Source organism: Rattus norvegicus, chromosome 11, assembly GCF_021556685.1.
Source record: "Rattus norvegicus strain SHRSP/BbbUtx chromosome 11, alternate assembly SHRSP_T2T, whole genome shotgun sequence".
Lineage (NCBI taxonomy): Eukaryota > Metazoa > Chordata > Mammalia > Rodentia > Muridae > Rattus > Rattus norvegicus.
In genome coordinates, this window is record NC_141544.1 from 55,848,401 (window position 1) to 55,865,080 (window position 16,680).

Genomic DNA, 16,680 nt, shown 5'->3' on the forward strand with positions numbered 1-16,680 from the left:
TACTCTGCAGCAACTATGCAATCACACACTGTTCTGGGCTCTTTACACACGTGCATAACCGAGAAACAGTGGTCGGATGCTCCCAACAGATCACAGCAGGCTAATGGTAGATTTAGGCTTTAATGCAGATCAGTCTGGATTCCAAACTCATGATCAGCATATTACAATGGCTCCTGACCACACATGAATTATATCGGAATCCACTGACTATAAATGAAATGGTCAAAGGAAACAAACATGAGGTTTCACTTCTACCTTCTTAGAAGCAGTATAGTGGCATCCTGCATGAAAGTAACCAAGTGTGTCTTACACGAGATTAGCATGTACACCCATGTGCACCTGGCACAAAGGTAACTATGTATATCTTGTATGTGCTAGTAAGTAGCCTAGAATCCCCTCCTCACAAAAGAAGATTCAAGCTGAGATTTCTCCATTGTCTTCAATGTTTTATGTACCAGTTAGTTACTATTAAGTAACAAAAACTGTTCCGGGTTTAAAGCTTAAGGAAACCATATACGACATGCATTAATGCCCTACCTATTTCCGTTCTGCTGACTCCAATTCCATTAAAGATTTTCAGGTAATTAAGGTGACAATAATCAGAATCTTCAATGTCAAAGTCACCGAACTTGATGCGAATTCTTTCTCCCGTCTTTACTCGAATCTCCCATTTACACACAGTACTGTTAGGATAGGTATGTGGGTAGTTGATGGATGTAAGGGTTCCACTCTCAGGGCCTAGTACAGTGTGTCCACATCCATCACCTTAAAAAGAAAAAAAAAACAAATGGATTATTCTTCCACCTCAAGCATACATGTAATAAGCATTTTACACAGAACTACAGCAATGTAGGACAACAATATATATTTACAGTGACAGATCTTCCTTTTCAAACAACACAGCAGACAACATGGCTCTTAGCACATCTACTCACAAGGCGAAGTGAAGGAGCCAAGAGAAGTCAAGTTAGGTCAAAGTCAACAACGACGAACACAATTAAAAGTAATATAATTTATAAATTCAAAGGACTTTCCATTTGAACATACAATTATTCCATACTTACATACCTACCATAATAAATCCCATTGTTAAGAAAATATCACCATGTATTTACAGTAACCACTCAAAGTAAATATAAATACCAAGATGTGGTCAGCTTTGCTGACTTACAAACACAGGTTGCTGAAGTCTCTATGAGCAGGAACAGGATTCTGAGAAAACATTAATACACACTCAGATGTCCCAGACTACTGGCCCCATCTTTCAGACGAGGACCTAAAGCTAGATTTGGTGATGTTTAACTCTATATTCCACTGAAATTGGGCTGTGTGACTTCTCCTCCCAAATCTTATTTCTAATAAAAAGGAAGAAACAAAAAGCCAGTGGCTTGCTACAGAAATGACTTTAATATCTTAGCAACGTATTACTTGTTTCGGAAATTTCTTCAGCAACCGAGTATTCAAGTGTTAGCAACAATATATTGTTTGCATCTTAACTTTCTCACAGATGATTTTTTAACTGAGTATAGAAGTCATTAACAAAATATACATTTAGAAGATCCAGCTGTTGCTCCCAAGGTAATGTTCAATAACTGAGATTCAGTGAGTCTCTTTTTAATAGGATGATAAATATATCCTTTTTAAAATACTGGGTTTTCTCCTTTCAAAGAGCTATTCATTATCATCTTTTGGAATAGTATAGAACATATAGAACTTACAGAAAACATTAAAATTGAAACTTCTGGGTTTTACCTTAATCATTATGGACACGGATGGAGGTAACAATTCCCATCATGTTATTACCTAGCGATGAACTGTGAATTTCATTCACAAGAACAAATTAAACAGCTTAGCAGTGTGGAGCAAGTGGGAGGGGCAAGTACGTGTGCAATAACTGAAAGCGAGAGAGTAAGTTCAATTTCCAAAGAGCAGTTTCACGTCCACAAAGCAGCAACTCTCCCTAGGAAGCCCTTTAACAGTACTGGACTGCAGTGGCCTCTGCTGGAGTCTTCTCTCTGATTCACATTAGTACTGCACACTGCTCTACTTTTGAGTGGGACACCATAAATCCTGCCTTCTGAACAAACACTTCTCATATAAAGTTCAGCTTTCAGTCAACGCTACACTTTATTTTCGATCCTTGATGTCTTCATGCACGAGAACTAGGCATAGTAGAATAATACAAAAAATATGGAGAGAATGAAGTAAATGTGGGTGTGAAATACATCCACTGACTGTACAGTAAAACAGACTCTTACATAATCAGAAAATACTACAATTTCCTCCCAAAGCTACTATAAAATACCTCGACACACACACACACTCTCTCTCTCTCTCTGTCTCTCTCTCTCTCCCCCTCCCTCTCTCCTCTCTCTCTCTCTCTCTCAACCTAAACTAAAACATAAGGCTATAAAAACCTTCAGTGTGAAAATAAATAACTAAAATATAAGTACCTTTTGAGTAATCATTGACATTGTCCCTTAGAGAGGCAAGACAACTACCCTAACAGTATCTAGCATTTGAAATTAGCTTGTGATTACTGAAATGTTTCAATATTTAAAAGTCAATTCTTTTATAGATAATTAAAATTTCAAAATATACTATTTTTGATACGCGGAATCGAAAGATGTGATTAGACGTGTAATGAATTCTAAAAGTCAAGAATCACCTGCCCACAGCTCACACGTGACTGTAATATAGCATCTCAGTTCATGGATTCCCCTGCAGACTATCAGTCAACTAGAGATTGCTATTTTAACATCAGTGTTCACAAAGAGTACAAGCAGAGTGTTCAGAGTAAGTTTTTAGATGTCTTTATGAGCCTGTTTAACTTTCAATAAAACCCAGAAATTGTTCCTTGTCCTTTCCACCATTAAAAATGGTTTAAAGTTAACAAAATACATAAAAATGGATGAAAACAGGACTTTTGCATGTTATGGTGATGAGGAAAGCAATTAAAATGGTGCTGTCTTTTTTCAAAATGTTATGTCGGGGGAGGGTGGGCAGAGCCAACAAGTCTACAGTAGTGTGCCAAGAATGCTCGAAAATATGTGCTGGCCTTCAGCACTCCCTCTTCTCCAAGAGATGATGTGCACCAGAAATCCCAGCTAAAAGATCTCTCCAGTCTGCTGCAGTGAACATTCTTGAATGTTTTACATTTCAAACAGTGATAAATTTAACCCAACTAGATAGAATTTGCCATCACCTATGTGTCCAGAACAGCCCGGCTGTTGACTGGGTGACTAGCAGAGTGCCCATACCTACTAGGCTAGCAGCTGCATATCTTCCTGTTGCTTTAAATGAAGAAACACATTTATACTGTGACTCTGCATACTGGCATACAAATTCCTGACCTGCTAAACTATCTATGACCTACTAAAGCACTGGTCCCTCAACCTGTGGGTCACAACCCACTCAGAGCTGAATAACCAATTCACAGGGCTCACCTAAGACCACTGGAAATACCAGATATTTATGTTAGGATTCACAACAGTAGTAACATTACAGTTATGAAACAGCAACAAAACTAGCTTTTTGGTTGGGGAAATTGCTACAGCAGGAGAGACTATATATTAAAGGGTCCCAGCATTAGGAAGGTTGAGAACCACTACTAAAAGGTCCAGGCCTGCAGGGTGGAAAACACTTCTCAACACTGAAAGGCCCTGGGCTAAATTCAAGTCAAGGAAAAAGCATGTCCTTGCTTTCACTTCAAAAGAAGCAATGAACTTCCTAATTATTTTTAATGATTCTTAAAACTAAAGTCAATCTATAAAAACACCTGAAGTATGTAAAATCATTTAAAAGTAGAACCAAAACCTAGAAAATTACCAAGAGGCCAGCTAACTTGCTGACAGCAGGGGTTCCTTCAGTGCCTCTCTGTCCCAGGCAGCAAAGCCCTGCCTGGTGGTTTTCAGTCCTCACTAATGGAGGAAGAGGGCTGTTATAGACCACTGAGGCAGAGGCTGGGATGCTGCTCAAGCATCGCAGGGTGGACCGGAGAATGAACGGCCTGAAATATGAGTAGAGATTCAAGAATTTAGGATTGAGGCTAGAAAACTTCAGTCTTAGTTCTGGGCTGGGTTTATCTGGCCAAAGGACAGTGAGGCTCAATTCACTCAGGATGCAGCTAACAAGTGTAGATAGAGTCCTATCTCCCACTTCTCAGTATCTGAAACAAGTGAACCCTTCGTTTTTAATGGTGCACTGTCCCAGATTTTGGCACTAGTGTATTCTGAAAACAACGATGCTCTGTGCTTAGGACACACTACCAACTACTACACGTGTTTGTTTACATGACAGAATTAATGAAGTATAGCTACCACAGGAAGACAAAACCAGACAACACTCACAAACCTCTCCATCACTGGAGTCCACACTCTGCAGCACTGCAATTTTGGCAATCTACACCATCACTGCCAAACTTCCTTCTCCTTTCCCGATGGTCTCCACTAGACTACCACTGACCAGAAACCCATTACTGTGCACTTTTCATCTTAAATGTATTCCTGCCGGGGAAATAACACTGAGATTTTATCTGCCGGCCCCGCTGCTGCAGTCACACCCTGGGAGTGTGCATCTACTTCCTCCGAAGAGCACAGGTCAGATGTGTTAAGCCAGATAAAAATTTTGATATTGTTCCAGGAAAATAACTGAATGATTTTCTTTTGCTTTTATTTTTGTAAGAGTTTCCCCATGGTGTGAAAAAAGAGAAACACTCTTCCATTGTTGGTGGGACTGCAAGCTGGTACAACCACTCTGGAAATCAGTCTGGAGATTCCTCAGAAAATTAGACATAGTACTACCTGAGAACCCAGCTATAACACTCCTAGTATATACCCAAAAGATGCCCCAACATATAACAAGGACACTATGTTCATAGCAGCTTTATTTATAATAGCCAGAAGCTGGAAAGAACTCAGATGCCCTTCAACAGAGGAAAGGATACAGAAAATGTGGTACATTTACATAATGGAATATTACTCAGCTATCAAAAACAATGACTTCATGGAATTCTTAGCCAAATGGAATGAACGAGAAAATATCATCCTGAGTGAGGTAACCCAATCACAGGAAAACACACATGGTATATACTCACTGATAAGTGTATAGTAGCCCAAAAGCTCAGAATATCCAAGATACAAATCACAGACCATATGAAGCTCAAGAAGAAGGAAGACCAAAGTGTAAGGACCAATGCTTCAGTCCTTCTTAGAAGGGCTGAACAATAATCATGGGAGGTAGAGAAGGGAGGGAGTTGGGAGGAAGAGAGGAGGGGAGGAGGAAGGGGGGGCAGGATCAGGTAGGTGTGAGAGGACATGGGGATGATATACAAAGAGTCAGGAAATTGAACAGAGATGTGTAGCAATGAGAGATAGGGAACTGGGGGTAGCTACCAGCAAGTTCCAGATGCCAGGAAAGCAAGAGGCTCCCAGGACCCAGTAAGGATGAGATTAGCTGAAATGCCCAAAAAAGGAGAGGAAGAACCTGTAGAGGCCATATCCAGAGGTTAGGCCCCTGACTGGGATATGGGGTTACCCACCCTTCTCAAAATTTTAATCCAGAATTGTTCCGGTCTAAAGGAAATACAGGGACAAAGAGTGGAGCAGAGACTGAAGGAAAGGTCATCCAGAGACTGCCCCACCTGGGGATCCATCCCACATGCAGCCACCAAACCCAGTCACTATTGTGGATGCCAAGAGGTGCTTGCTGGCAGGAGCCTGATAAGAATGTCTTCTGAAAGGCTCTGTCAGAGCCCTACTGATACAGATGAGGATACTTGCAGCTAACCATTTGACTGAACAAGGGGATCTCAATGGAGGAGTTAGAGAAAAGACTGAAGGAGCTGAAGGGGTTTGCAACTCCATATGAAGAACAACACTATCAACCAACCAGACCCCCCCCCCCTCAAGAGCTCCCAGGGACTCAACTACCAACCAAAGAATACACATGGAGGGACCCATGACTCCAAGTTGCATATATAGCAGAGGATGACATTGTCTAGCATCAAAAGCCCTCGGTCCTGTGAAGGCTCAATTCCCCAGTGTAGAGTAATGCCAGTGTGGTGACGTGGGAATGAGTGGGTGGGAGTGGGAGCATCCTCATAACAGCAGGGGGAATTTGGAGGGGAAATGGGAGAAGGGTTGAAAACCGATAACATTTGAAATGTAAATACATAAAATACCCAAAAAAAGAAAAAAGAAAAAGAATTAAATGCCTGAGAAATAATCCAAGAAGGAATATGGCTTATTTCAGGCTGTTCTATCCAAACTCCAAACTAAGTATGGTTTTTAGAGAATTGTGTGCCCTGATAATTAGGCTAGACTTCCAGCAACCTTTGCATGTTAGTGATACAGTTACTAATAAATGAAGCAATTACTGAATTTTAATGATAGGAGCCCTATATATTCTTTTACAACAGAAACACAGATGCAGCAACCCTGTAGGAATATGCCCCAAATGGAGAGAGAGCAATAGAACTTTCATTCCACTGATACCTGCCAGGGTCACGGACCTTGGTTGTATGGTGAAATGGTGAGTAGGACTGCACTGCCTTTAAGTGTCCCTTTTGTCATACCTCAGAACACACCCATGGTATAGGAAGAAAAAACACACAGCACTTAGTAAGCAGGAGAAAGGTGCATAAAGAATAGACAACTGTTAGCCATTCATCCGATTTCATTTGGCTACAGCGAAGTTTTTACTCACACTGTGAATTTTCAGTCCAGAACACTAGACAAGTCCTAAAACCCCCAGGTTTCCTAAGCCGTATAACTTAACTATAACCTGATTTCACTTCATGGTCTTCGTCCCTGGTAATGTGCCGTGTTCTGGAAGTGAGTTCTGATGTTAATGCTGGAGGAGTAGTTTCCTTAGATTGGCGTTCTCACATGACAGACCTTCCACGTAACAGACATTTTTAAGTAGACTTCTTTTCTAGGGCAGCTTTAGTACATAGGCTCATCACAAAGGGCTGGTTAGAACTGACTAATTCAGCACACCACCATCTCTCAGAGCTCAGTTTACAGCCCTTCGTGGTCCTGTACACTCTATGGGTTTAGGCAAAACACGACTGGATGCTAATGGCTGTGACATGTATTTCTCTCCTCCCCAGAGCCCCTCCCCCGCTGCCAATCTTCACACTCCGGCAATCACTGTTCTGTGACATCCACAGTGCTGCCTCTTCTAGAAGGCCAGCAGGTGGACGCACTCCGCGAGTAGGCTTTTCAGATTGACTTTGTGCCTTCTTTTTCATTGCCTGGTGGCCCCTCTCTGTTATTTACTTTCTTAATACTAAATATAAGGCAGATATAGATGTGGAGTGGAGGAGAACTGTTAGAAAAATAAACAGTCCCATCATTCTCTCTTGTCCTGACCTCATTCCTCCATGTGATCTTTATTATGTGCTGGAATTTCATTGAGTACTGTATTTACATCCTCCTCTCCCCTTTCTCCAACTCCTCCTGCCCCCTTTTTATTCAAGTTTTAAACATTTATTTATGTATTTATAAACACAGTGGCACTTTTCTACATGTATATCTGCACACCAGAAGACGGTATCAGACAGTGTGAGCTGCCCTCTGGGTGCTGATTTGAACTCAGGACCTTTAGAAGAGCAGTGAGTGTCCTTATCCATTGAGTCATCTCTCCAAGTCCCCATAACATAACCCCTTTAGTTATCTGTTATATAGTGTGTGTATGTGTGTATCACATGCGCATAGACAAATAGAGCCTCCTGAGTCCACTTGGTGTTGTTCATTTGTGTATGTGTTTAGTGAAACCATACCCACTAAATCTCCAAAATATGGTTATCTAAACTAGACTTGAACAATGGCACCACCACTTGACATGACATACCAGTGTGGACAGGGATAGCTCATGGGCCCTACTCTAGAAGACGAGCTGCAGGTAATTAAAGGAGAGGACGAATTAGCCTTTTCCAGGCATAAGCTCCCATAGGTTCTCCAACCCATGCAATAATTACAGATTTCAATTTAAAAGGAATGTAAATAACACACACAGAGACACACAGACACACACATACACACAGACACATACACACAGACACACACATACACACAGACACATACACACAGATACACACATACACACAGACACACACAGATACACACAGACACACACACAGAGACACACAGACACACACACAGACACACACAGACACACACACAGATACACACACACAGGCACAGACACATACACAGACACACACACACAGACACACACACACAGACACACACACAGATACATACACACACAGACCACACACACACACACACACACACACAGACACACACACACAGGCACACACACATATACACACACACATACACACACTTCACCCAGGACCCCAAGGTTAACTATTCAGAATTCTATAGCAAGCTCAGATGTCCATTCTCAGTGACTCATTGTGACCTTGAGGTTAACTACTCTAGCTATGCTCTGGTTTTGCTCTCTGTAAAAATCCAATTAGGTATTGTATGAGTACACCTGGTAGCAATGGCTGAATTCATACTCATTAATACCCATTTGTGGAGACTATTCTCACAATAGCACAGTAACACTGCCAAAGATACATCTGAATGGCTTTTGTCTTTTTTGTGTTAACCCATTTATTCTTTGGCTACAATCTATCCAATTAACAGGAAGAACAATGCCTTATTACTTTAGAAATTTATAGCAACTTCAGAGGCCCAGATGGTCTTTGGTCTTGCAAGGATGATGATAAATTGCTGAGAGCTGCTCCTTACTAATCATTTCTACAGCAACCAAATAGCTCATTCACTTGGAAAGTTCCAGAACTCCCCATCTTTCTCCTAATCCTCAAACTCCATTATCTACTTATAAGATCACCAACTTCTGCTCAGCTGTTCCACAGTATTTCACATTCAATATACACAAGCCTTCAATGGACAGCTTCTGCATGCCATGGTGGGCCCTGTCCATACAGTTTATAACAGGACAGATACAGCAAGTATTTCCAGGGAGGGTGAGTTCCTCTCCTTGTCCATATTTTTTTTTTCTTTTTTCTTTTCTTTTTTTTTTCCGGAGCTGGGGACCGAACCCAGGACCTTCACTTGCTAGGCAAGTGCTCTACCACTGAGCTAAATCCCCAACCCCCCTTGTCCATATTTTAATGTTTAATTATACACACTTACGTCAGCTTAGCATGACAATCTGCGGGCAATGCACTCTACTCACATGGATTGCCATGGTCAAGAATGAAACAGTCTTTAACACACTGTGCTTAATTCAGAAGTAAACCCCAGATACCTTTGAAACCTTCCACCACTGTGTAAGCTTACCTAAATGTGAGGTACACCTTATAGCTCCCAAGGCAATTATGTGGATTCAATACAACTTAGCTGTGTGGTGGCACATGTAACCACGCAGAGAAGGCTGAGGTAGAGACCTGTATAGAGCCCATGGCTGCCCTGAGCTAAACAGCTTGCATCGGGCTAGCCAGGAATACATAGCAAGAGCCTGCCTCACAAATGCATGGACACAACCATGCTACATACAAACCTCTGTAAAAATTCTACGGGTTCCCCACACTGAGTAGATCCCCTTATCTATCCAGTGCCTTACCCTCCTGGAGATTGTCTGGAAGTTCTAGACAGTTTTATGTGACCCCATGCCCCTGGTCAGCTGCCTGCTCCATGGGTGGGTACTGATGGACAGTTGTATATGACCTCATGGCCCCTGGTCAGCTGCCTGGTCCAGGGTGGGCACTGACTCACCCTCTGCCTACTCACTCTTCCCTCTAATTTCTGTGTTTTGCTCAAGAAGGAAACCCCAGAGTGTCTCCGCTTTAGCACTTCGAGTCCTGGGGACTTGCAGCAGCTATGATCCCTTCCACACAGAGAAACCTGAGAGAGGAAAGTGAAGTCCAAGCCTTGGTTTCTGAAAAACACCTGCATGCTTTTCCCTTGACTTAGCAAGGTACAGCTCTATTCTAAAATCCAGTCAGTTCTCTACATTCAGCAGACCTGGATTTCAGTCTCTGTGACCCCAAGAGTCCTGACTAAAACACATCCTCCACCCTCGCCATCCCTCACAACAAGTCAGCAAGCTCCTAGGATACAATGTGAACACTGGCAAGCAAGAGAGAGCAAGATAAACCAGAATCCGAGATGACTGTAGAGGCTGAAGTTCAAGGACAGCTGAGACAGACAAAGTTAGAGTCACAGTCGGCGTGAAGAGCAGAATTAAGGTTTAGGTGACTGTGCCACTTACAGTCATCATCCAACCTTACCTCGACACCGAGTCTTCTACTCAGAATCTGCCTATTCAGAGCCAGGCAGAACTTATGTGAACAGCAAGTGAGGTGGAGGTCAGGAGTATGGAATGGGAAAGTGGGTCTCACGCATTTAAAATCAGGAGGTTTTAACTGCTGAGTCACAAAGACTTGGATTAATTTCACATACTAATTCACTAACTGACTGATCAGAGAGACAGGTTTAAATCTGTAAATTTTGATACAATTAGTCAAACATGACTGGAATTCCTAATCTACTTTTCCCTGGGAGTTGCAGGGGGGAAAAGGTTTTTATCTGGCAATTATCAGAACCAAACTTTAAGCCAGAATCTGAAAGAGAAGACACGGGAGTTCATTCAACTTTTTGCTGATAACTTGGACTGTCATCATTCTTGAAAGCAGCTAATTCAAGAGAAGGAGTCTATAGTTGGGAGTTCTAGCAAAGAACTGGTTCTTGTGGGAGGCCCAGGGAAGGCTGATAGACTCCCTGGCCCTGGGCAAGCAGGCAGTAAAGTTCAAGAGAGGGCTCCATTCCTAGGGGAATGAGGTAAGTGCCCAATGCCTAGACTCATGGCTACATGTGGGATGGAGCCAAAAGGCAAAAGCATGAAGAACTGACACCAAATAATGTGCTGGGACAGATCTACAGCAGAAATGACAGACATTCAGTATAGCAGACAGCACGGTAAAATATTAGCAGCAGGAAAATAAGTAACACTCAATCCAGCATGGGGAAGTCCAACCTGGATATGGGTGGGTGGAGATGCTTACAGAACTCTTCCTGAGCACAATGCTTGGCGATTTTCAAGTATGATTAATAAGAGAAGAAGGGTAAGGTTGGGAGCTCCAAGTACAGGATACTGCTATATAAAGATATCAGTGAAGACACTAAAACAAAATGTCCTGAAACTGCTTATTAGTGAAATACAAAGTTGTCCAGTCTTAGTCCCCAACTATATAAAGTGTTGGCAGATGCTAGAATGGGATGAGGACAAGGACCAAGGGGAAAACCCATAGCTAGGGTGTGTGTGTGTGTGTGTCAGACAGAGAGACAGACAGACAGACAGACACACACACACACACACACACACACACACACGGAGCCTTTTGGATAGCATCCTATAAGTGATACAGGAGCTGATGACATATGCTAGGGAAGTCACCATGGAGAGCAATATCCTACTCCATTGGATCATGGCTGGCTCACATTAACAGTCAACTGGTGCCTGTCAACTGACTAGACAGAAACAAAGAGCACAGCACTCGAGAAGGAGTGATGGCATGGAGCACTGGCCAAAGCCTGGTACTCAGTGTAAGAGGCTTTTGACTCCCTTCTGTTGAGTCTACGGTCACCACCTCTCTACGATCTGCCACTCCTGCAAAGCCCAGCCACCTAAAACTGTTTATCAGCAAAGCTTCTGCCTTCTCAGGCATTGAAAATCATCTCCTTAAGTGCATACCACTGTGTGTGAGACTCTGTGGAACGTAATTACTTACTCAGCTTGTTTGTGGAGCGTCTGAAGACAAGGCGATGTTTTCTCCTCTGAATGTTATGGGGTTGTACTGAACATGAACGTTCTCCTGAGAGTGCATGATTGCTACCCCGTTCGTTCTCACAGTTCTTAGTGAAAATACAACCAAATACTGATAACTTCTCCCGCATCCTAAACAATACAATTTAACCCAAAAGCTCAAGCTACTTAACAAAAGCCACCGTCTTTCAACTGCTGTCTTCCAGATATGGGCTGATTTAGCAAGCAGAGTTCAGTAACTTTCAGAAGTCACAACTGTCACCACACTGTCACTGGCTTTCATGAAAACTAGTTTATCTGAATACTTTCCCATGCTCTTGAATTACGTTGATTTAGTCCAAATAATGACCTGGAAATTTATCATGATATACTTTATTAAACTAGCGTTTTGAAGTGAAATTCTTAAAAAATTTTCTCCTGAACGTATTTTATAAATATGCTTGCCTGTGTTAAAATTACGAAACTATGTGACTATAGAAGGGGGAATGAAAAATTGACAAAGGAAGAGACAACCGTGGATCGCTACCCTCTGAGAGCTTTGCTTTATACTAACATTATCTTCTGTAAAATATTTTCTAAGATATTTATGAAAATGCTGTGGCCACAAAGCTCTGAGAAAGTTGTCCAGAACCAAACCAAGAACCCCACAAGAAAAGCTGCTAACCCGTCTCGTTTCCTGTCTCAGTGGACACATTTGGGCAGTGTGTCCATCTTCATCACTCCTCATCTCAGGCCAGCCTTCCACACCCTTCCAAATAGCCACCGTCTGCCTGTATGTAGTAATCCAGGCTCACCATTTCAAGTCCTATGTTCATATCGCTCTTTAGACTACAGCTTCATAAATTCCTCTGTTGAACCTGAATTAAGCACATGCAATTCTCGGGCTCCTGCTTCCACATCTTGGTTACTTGGAAGGATGACCTCATCTGAGAATGATTAGAAAAAGTCATAAAGACAGCGTAAAATGAGAGCCCTGTTTTGGTTTAGTCCAGTGGTTCTCAACCTTCCTAATGCTGAGACCCTTTAATACAGTTCCTAATATTGTGCTGACCCCAACCATAAAATTATCTTTGTTTCTACTCATAACTGTAATTTTGCTACGGTTTTGAATAGTAATATAGATATTTAACGTGCAGGATATCTGATATGAGACCCTGTGAAAGGACCCTGTAATCCCAAAGGGGCTGTGAACCACAGGTTGAGAACCAGTGGTTGAGTGGTTGGTTGATAGCTTTTTGATAGGGTCTTACAAGATGGATGGTGTAGTTAATCAGAAAGCCCTGATTCCCCTGCTTCAGCCAAGAGTGAGGATTGCAAGCTTGCCTGTGTTGCATGTTTTGTCAAACCAAGAAAAGACAGAAAATTCTAAATCTACCTAGTATTGATAATTATAAACGCTTCTTTGCTGAGATAGAAGTTCTTCATTTCTGACCATTTATAAATACTGAACTTCCCGAGCATCACACAAGCCAATGACGGTACTGCTTACCCCAAAAAAACAAAAAAACAAAAACCTTTTCATGCACTGACTACAAATATTACTAACTGAAATTATTCTTTCAAAGAATCAACCTGATCTGTTTCATAGGTTTTTAAATTGCAAAATCAATGACAACATGTCATATGAATGGCTGTAAACAAATCACTCTTAATGGGTTTTAAAAATTAATTTCCCGATATTATATCATGCTCAAGTCACATTCTGGCCCACAAGGTAGACAAATCTGTGATATAAATGAGAAAGCTGGTTACTGAGATGAGATGACCCAAATTCCTAGTCATAATATAAACTGGAGATGGAAATTATATGACAGTAGAGTATTAACTCCTTATTATGAAAACTTATTACAGCAGCAAATATGCAATTAGGCTAAGCTCCACCAATTTCAATTCTGTTAAAGAGATGTGTATTTTTTTTAAAAGGTTTTGAAAATGAACTTAATGTAAAGATTTGAAACTTAATATGAAGATTTGGAGGTGAACTTACCATGTTAGAATTCACATATATAAGCTACATCTAAAATGCCTATAGTATAAATATATTCAAATAAGTCAAGTCTATATATGATTTTAAAGAATACCAGTTAGTTAGGATGAATCACTGTGAAGGATTAGTTTTCAAAAACATCATGAATTTTATTCTAAGCCATGCAGAAAGAAAAGTCATTTTCTGCAGGAAATCTGCTGAGAGAGCTATGTATGGCATTAAGTAGAACAAAGGCAGTAGACGGCATCATTTCAAAACAGTGTCAGGAAGATAAAAATGCGCTCATGCACTTGCCGGACACAGAATACATTTTTACCTGGGTAGGCTGAGTGGGGAGCAAGACTTACTCAGCAAAATTATTTTCTTCAGTTTACTTTTTATTATAACTACATGCTAATAGCAGACATCTGGAAAAGTAAAAAGAAACGAGCCACGGCTCTACCACTCAAAGACAGCTGATAAGATCTTATTATTCCTTCCAATCTTCCTCCCAAGGCCTCTTAGGAGAGTATAAATTCTACCTTGGAACATGTGGGCATTCCCATGTTAAGAAGTCTATAGGTGTTTAGGAGTTTCACATATTGTGTTAGGGAATGTCAGCTGACCCAGAAGGAATGTGCTATCCTAGTTAAGACAGGCTTCAAAGGAATTTCACTGCAAGCAGCATTAGGGCCCTCAGAGTAAGAGATTTTCAAAAAATTAGGGAATTCACCTCTCATACCATTTCTGAATTTTCAGATGCTCACCAAACTAGCCCTTAACTTACTAACTTAGCAACTCATGTTTAATAATTGATAAACACATAATGCTTTGCCTTTGTAAAACTTTATTACTGGTTCATTTTTTTTTAATCTATGAAAGAGCCTTGCATTCACATATGAACAAGACAGAAATTGGTACAATGGTATTCAACAAACAAAACTACCCAAATTTGAAGAAATAAAAATCACGTATTTTTAAGATCTCTAAAATTATTTCTATTTGTTTTGCTATCTTTTGGCAATGGGAGACAAATATATTGTTACAATGCTGACTAAAACGATTCAAAATCATTAAAAATAAGATGCTGCATGTTACATTAGTCTGGGAATGAATACTCCAAAAGACAATGGTGTCCTACACAGCTGACTCTATGACTTGAAGATATGTTTTAAACATGACGTAAATTTCTAGATGTAAGCCATCTAGAAATGTTCAAACACGGAAGTGTACTGTTTCCTTTCTACACTAAAATATGCTGTTCACTGTGCCTCAGTTTCCCTTTGTGGGGAATGGGATAACTATCTCACCAAGCTGTGTTTTAAATGCACTGATTTACACAAATCACTTAGTCCCGGGCCTCCCACACACTAAGCTTCTGTAACCATATAAGTCTGTCTCCCCACCATGGGGAAGAAAAACACACGCATAGATGCCAAAACTTCAATTTAGTAAGCACTGACTGAAATCTGCCTGCTATACCTCTAAACCTTAGGTTACTAAGTTTAAATGTGACTATTAAAAAGAGTACAGTTTACGTATTTCCCTTAGAGATTTCCTCTCGCATACCGATCAAAGCTGCAACACCTTCTCAAAGACAATCCCATGTCCTTGAAGATGCTCCTTACTGACAAAAAAGTGCTTTCGGTGGGAATCTGAACTTATAAATACGGAAAAACTATTGCCAAACAAAATGTAGTACGCTGTCCGAAGAAGCAACACTAAAAAGTTCAGTCCTGTATTCTCTTTCCATTGCGATGATTTTATCAACTAACAGTTTTGCCCGCTTCTGGAATAAGATTGTAGATGGAAAGAAGTTTTGTCACTTTCTGGGAAAGTTTGCCCTTTTAGGAGTGGACCACTACGCTGGGTCACTTCTGTGTCTGATCAAGCCAATCTACAATCCCCGGTCCTCAGTAGTGTGCAGGTGCTCTGAAGAACGAATTACAAACGCAAGGCTCTAGAGAGCACTGCAATTTGCTTCATTCGCTTTAGAACCTGGGCGCTATCCCTAAGAACAGTAATCACTGCCTGTCTTTAATAAGCTCAAGATGCTTTTTAATTTGCTTCCTACTCCGTCCATCAGTCCTGAAGGAGACAGTAAAGAGGCCTCCACAGTAGGATCTCACGTCCCACTTTCAGAGAAATGAATGGCTTTGCGGAAAAAGTAAAGCGACACAAACTTGAGACACCGGGCGGCAATCCCTTAACCCCAACACATCAGCCTCGCCAGTGTGGTGTCTCTGCTTCTCTGGGTGCGTCGGCAGGATCTTTCAATAGCCAAGAGCCTCAGGAGGCCGACCGATGCTGGCCACCACTCACCTTTCTGGGCTCCAGCGTCCGGGAGCAGTAGGAGCAGTAGAAGGAGCAGCCGAGGCCTGGAGGAGGAGTTGCGGCCAGGAGGGAGGGGACACCAGCCGGCGCTGGGCAGCGGGGCCCGGCCGGTGGCGGCGGGCGCGGCCCGGCCTCCGGGATCCTGCGGGCTGCGCGCGGCTCTCAGCGGCGCCCGGCTCGCCATCCCGGCGGCCGGCAATCCGCCCGCATAGTGCGCGCGCCGCGGAGCCCCGCGCGCCCGGGGCCCGCAGCACCCGGCGAGGAGCAGGAGGCAGCGCAGCGCGCCTCGACCCCTCCGCCCTGCTCCCCACACTCGCTTTCCTTCGCCGAGCTTCCCGTCCCGAGACCCCAGGCCAGAGCACGGGGGACCGGAGGGTAGCACCGGGGACGAGCTGAGACGCGCTCCCGCCCCGCTCGTAGCCCGACCGGCTCTCCCGCAGGCCAGCCGGGCTCCTCCGCCCTCCCTCCCGCGCGCGCCGGCCACGCCTCCTCGGCCTACTGAAACCAATGAGCGTCCAGATCTGGTCCAGCTCCTTCCGTGCTGCCCAATCAGCACGCTGTCTGTTCTGTCGACC

At 42.5% G+C, this 16,680-nt stretch overlaps 1 protein-coding gene across 2 annotated transcripts in view; it reads right to left on the minus strand.

Moving 5' to 3' along the window:
• Nucleotides 1-16,526, minus strand: part of Dcbld2 (discoidin, CUB and LCCL domain containing 2) — a 57,563-nt gene extending 41,037 nt beyond the window's left edge. Inside the window, exons 1-2 of one of the 2 annotated variants that reach the window (XM_087575287.1) lie at nt 10,271-10,323; nt 538-765 (exon numbers count right to left, since the gene is read on the minus strand). Coding sequence is in view for 1 of the 2 variants with exons in the window: in NM_130419.2 (NP_569103.2) it covers nt 538-765; nt 16,094-16,289 (424 nt within the window). In the remaining variant the exon portion in view is untranslated. 2 annotated transcript variants of the gene reach the window in all.
• Nucleotides 16,527-16,680: the final 154 nt, after the last annotated feature.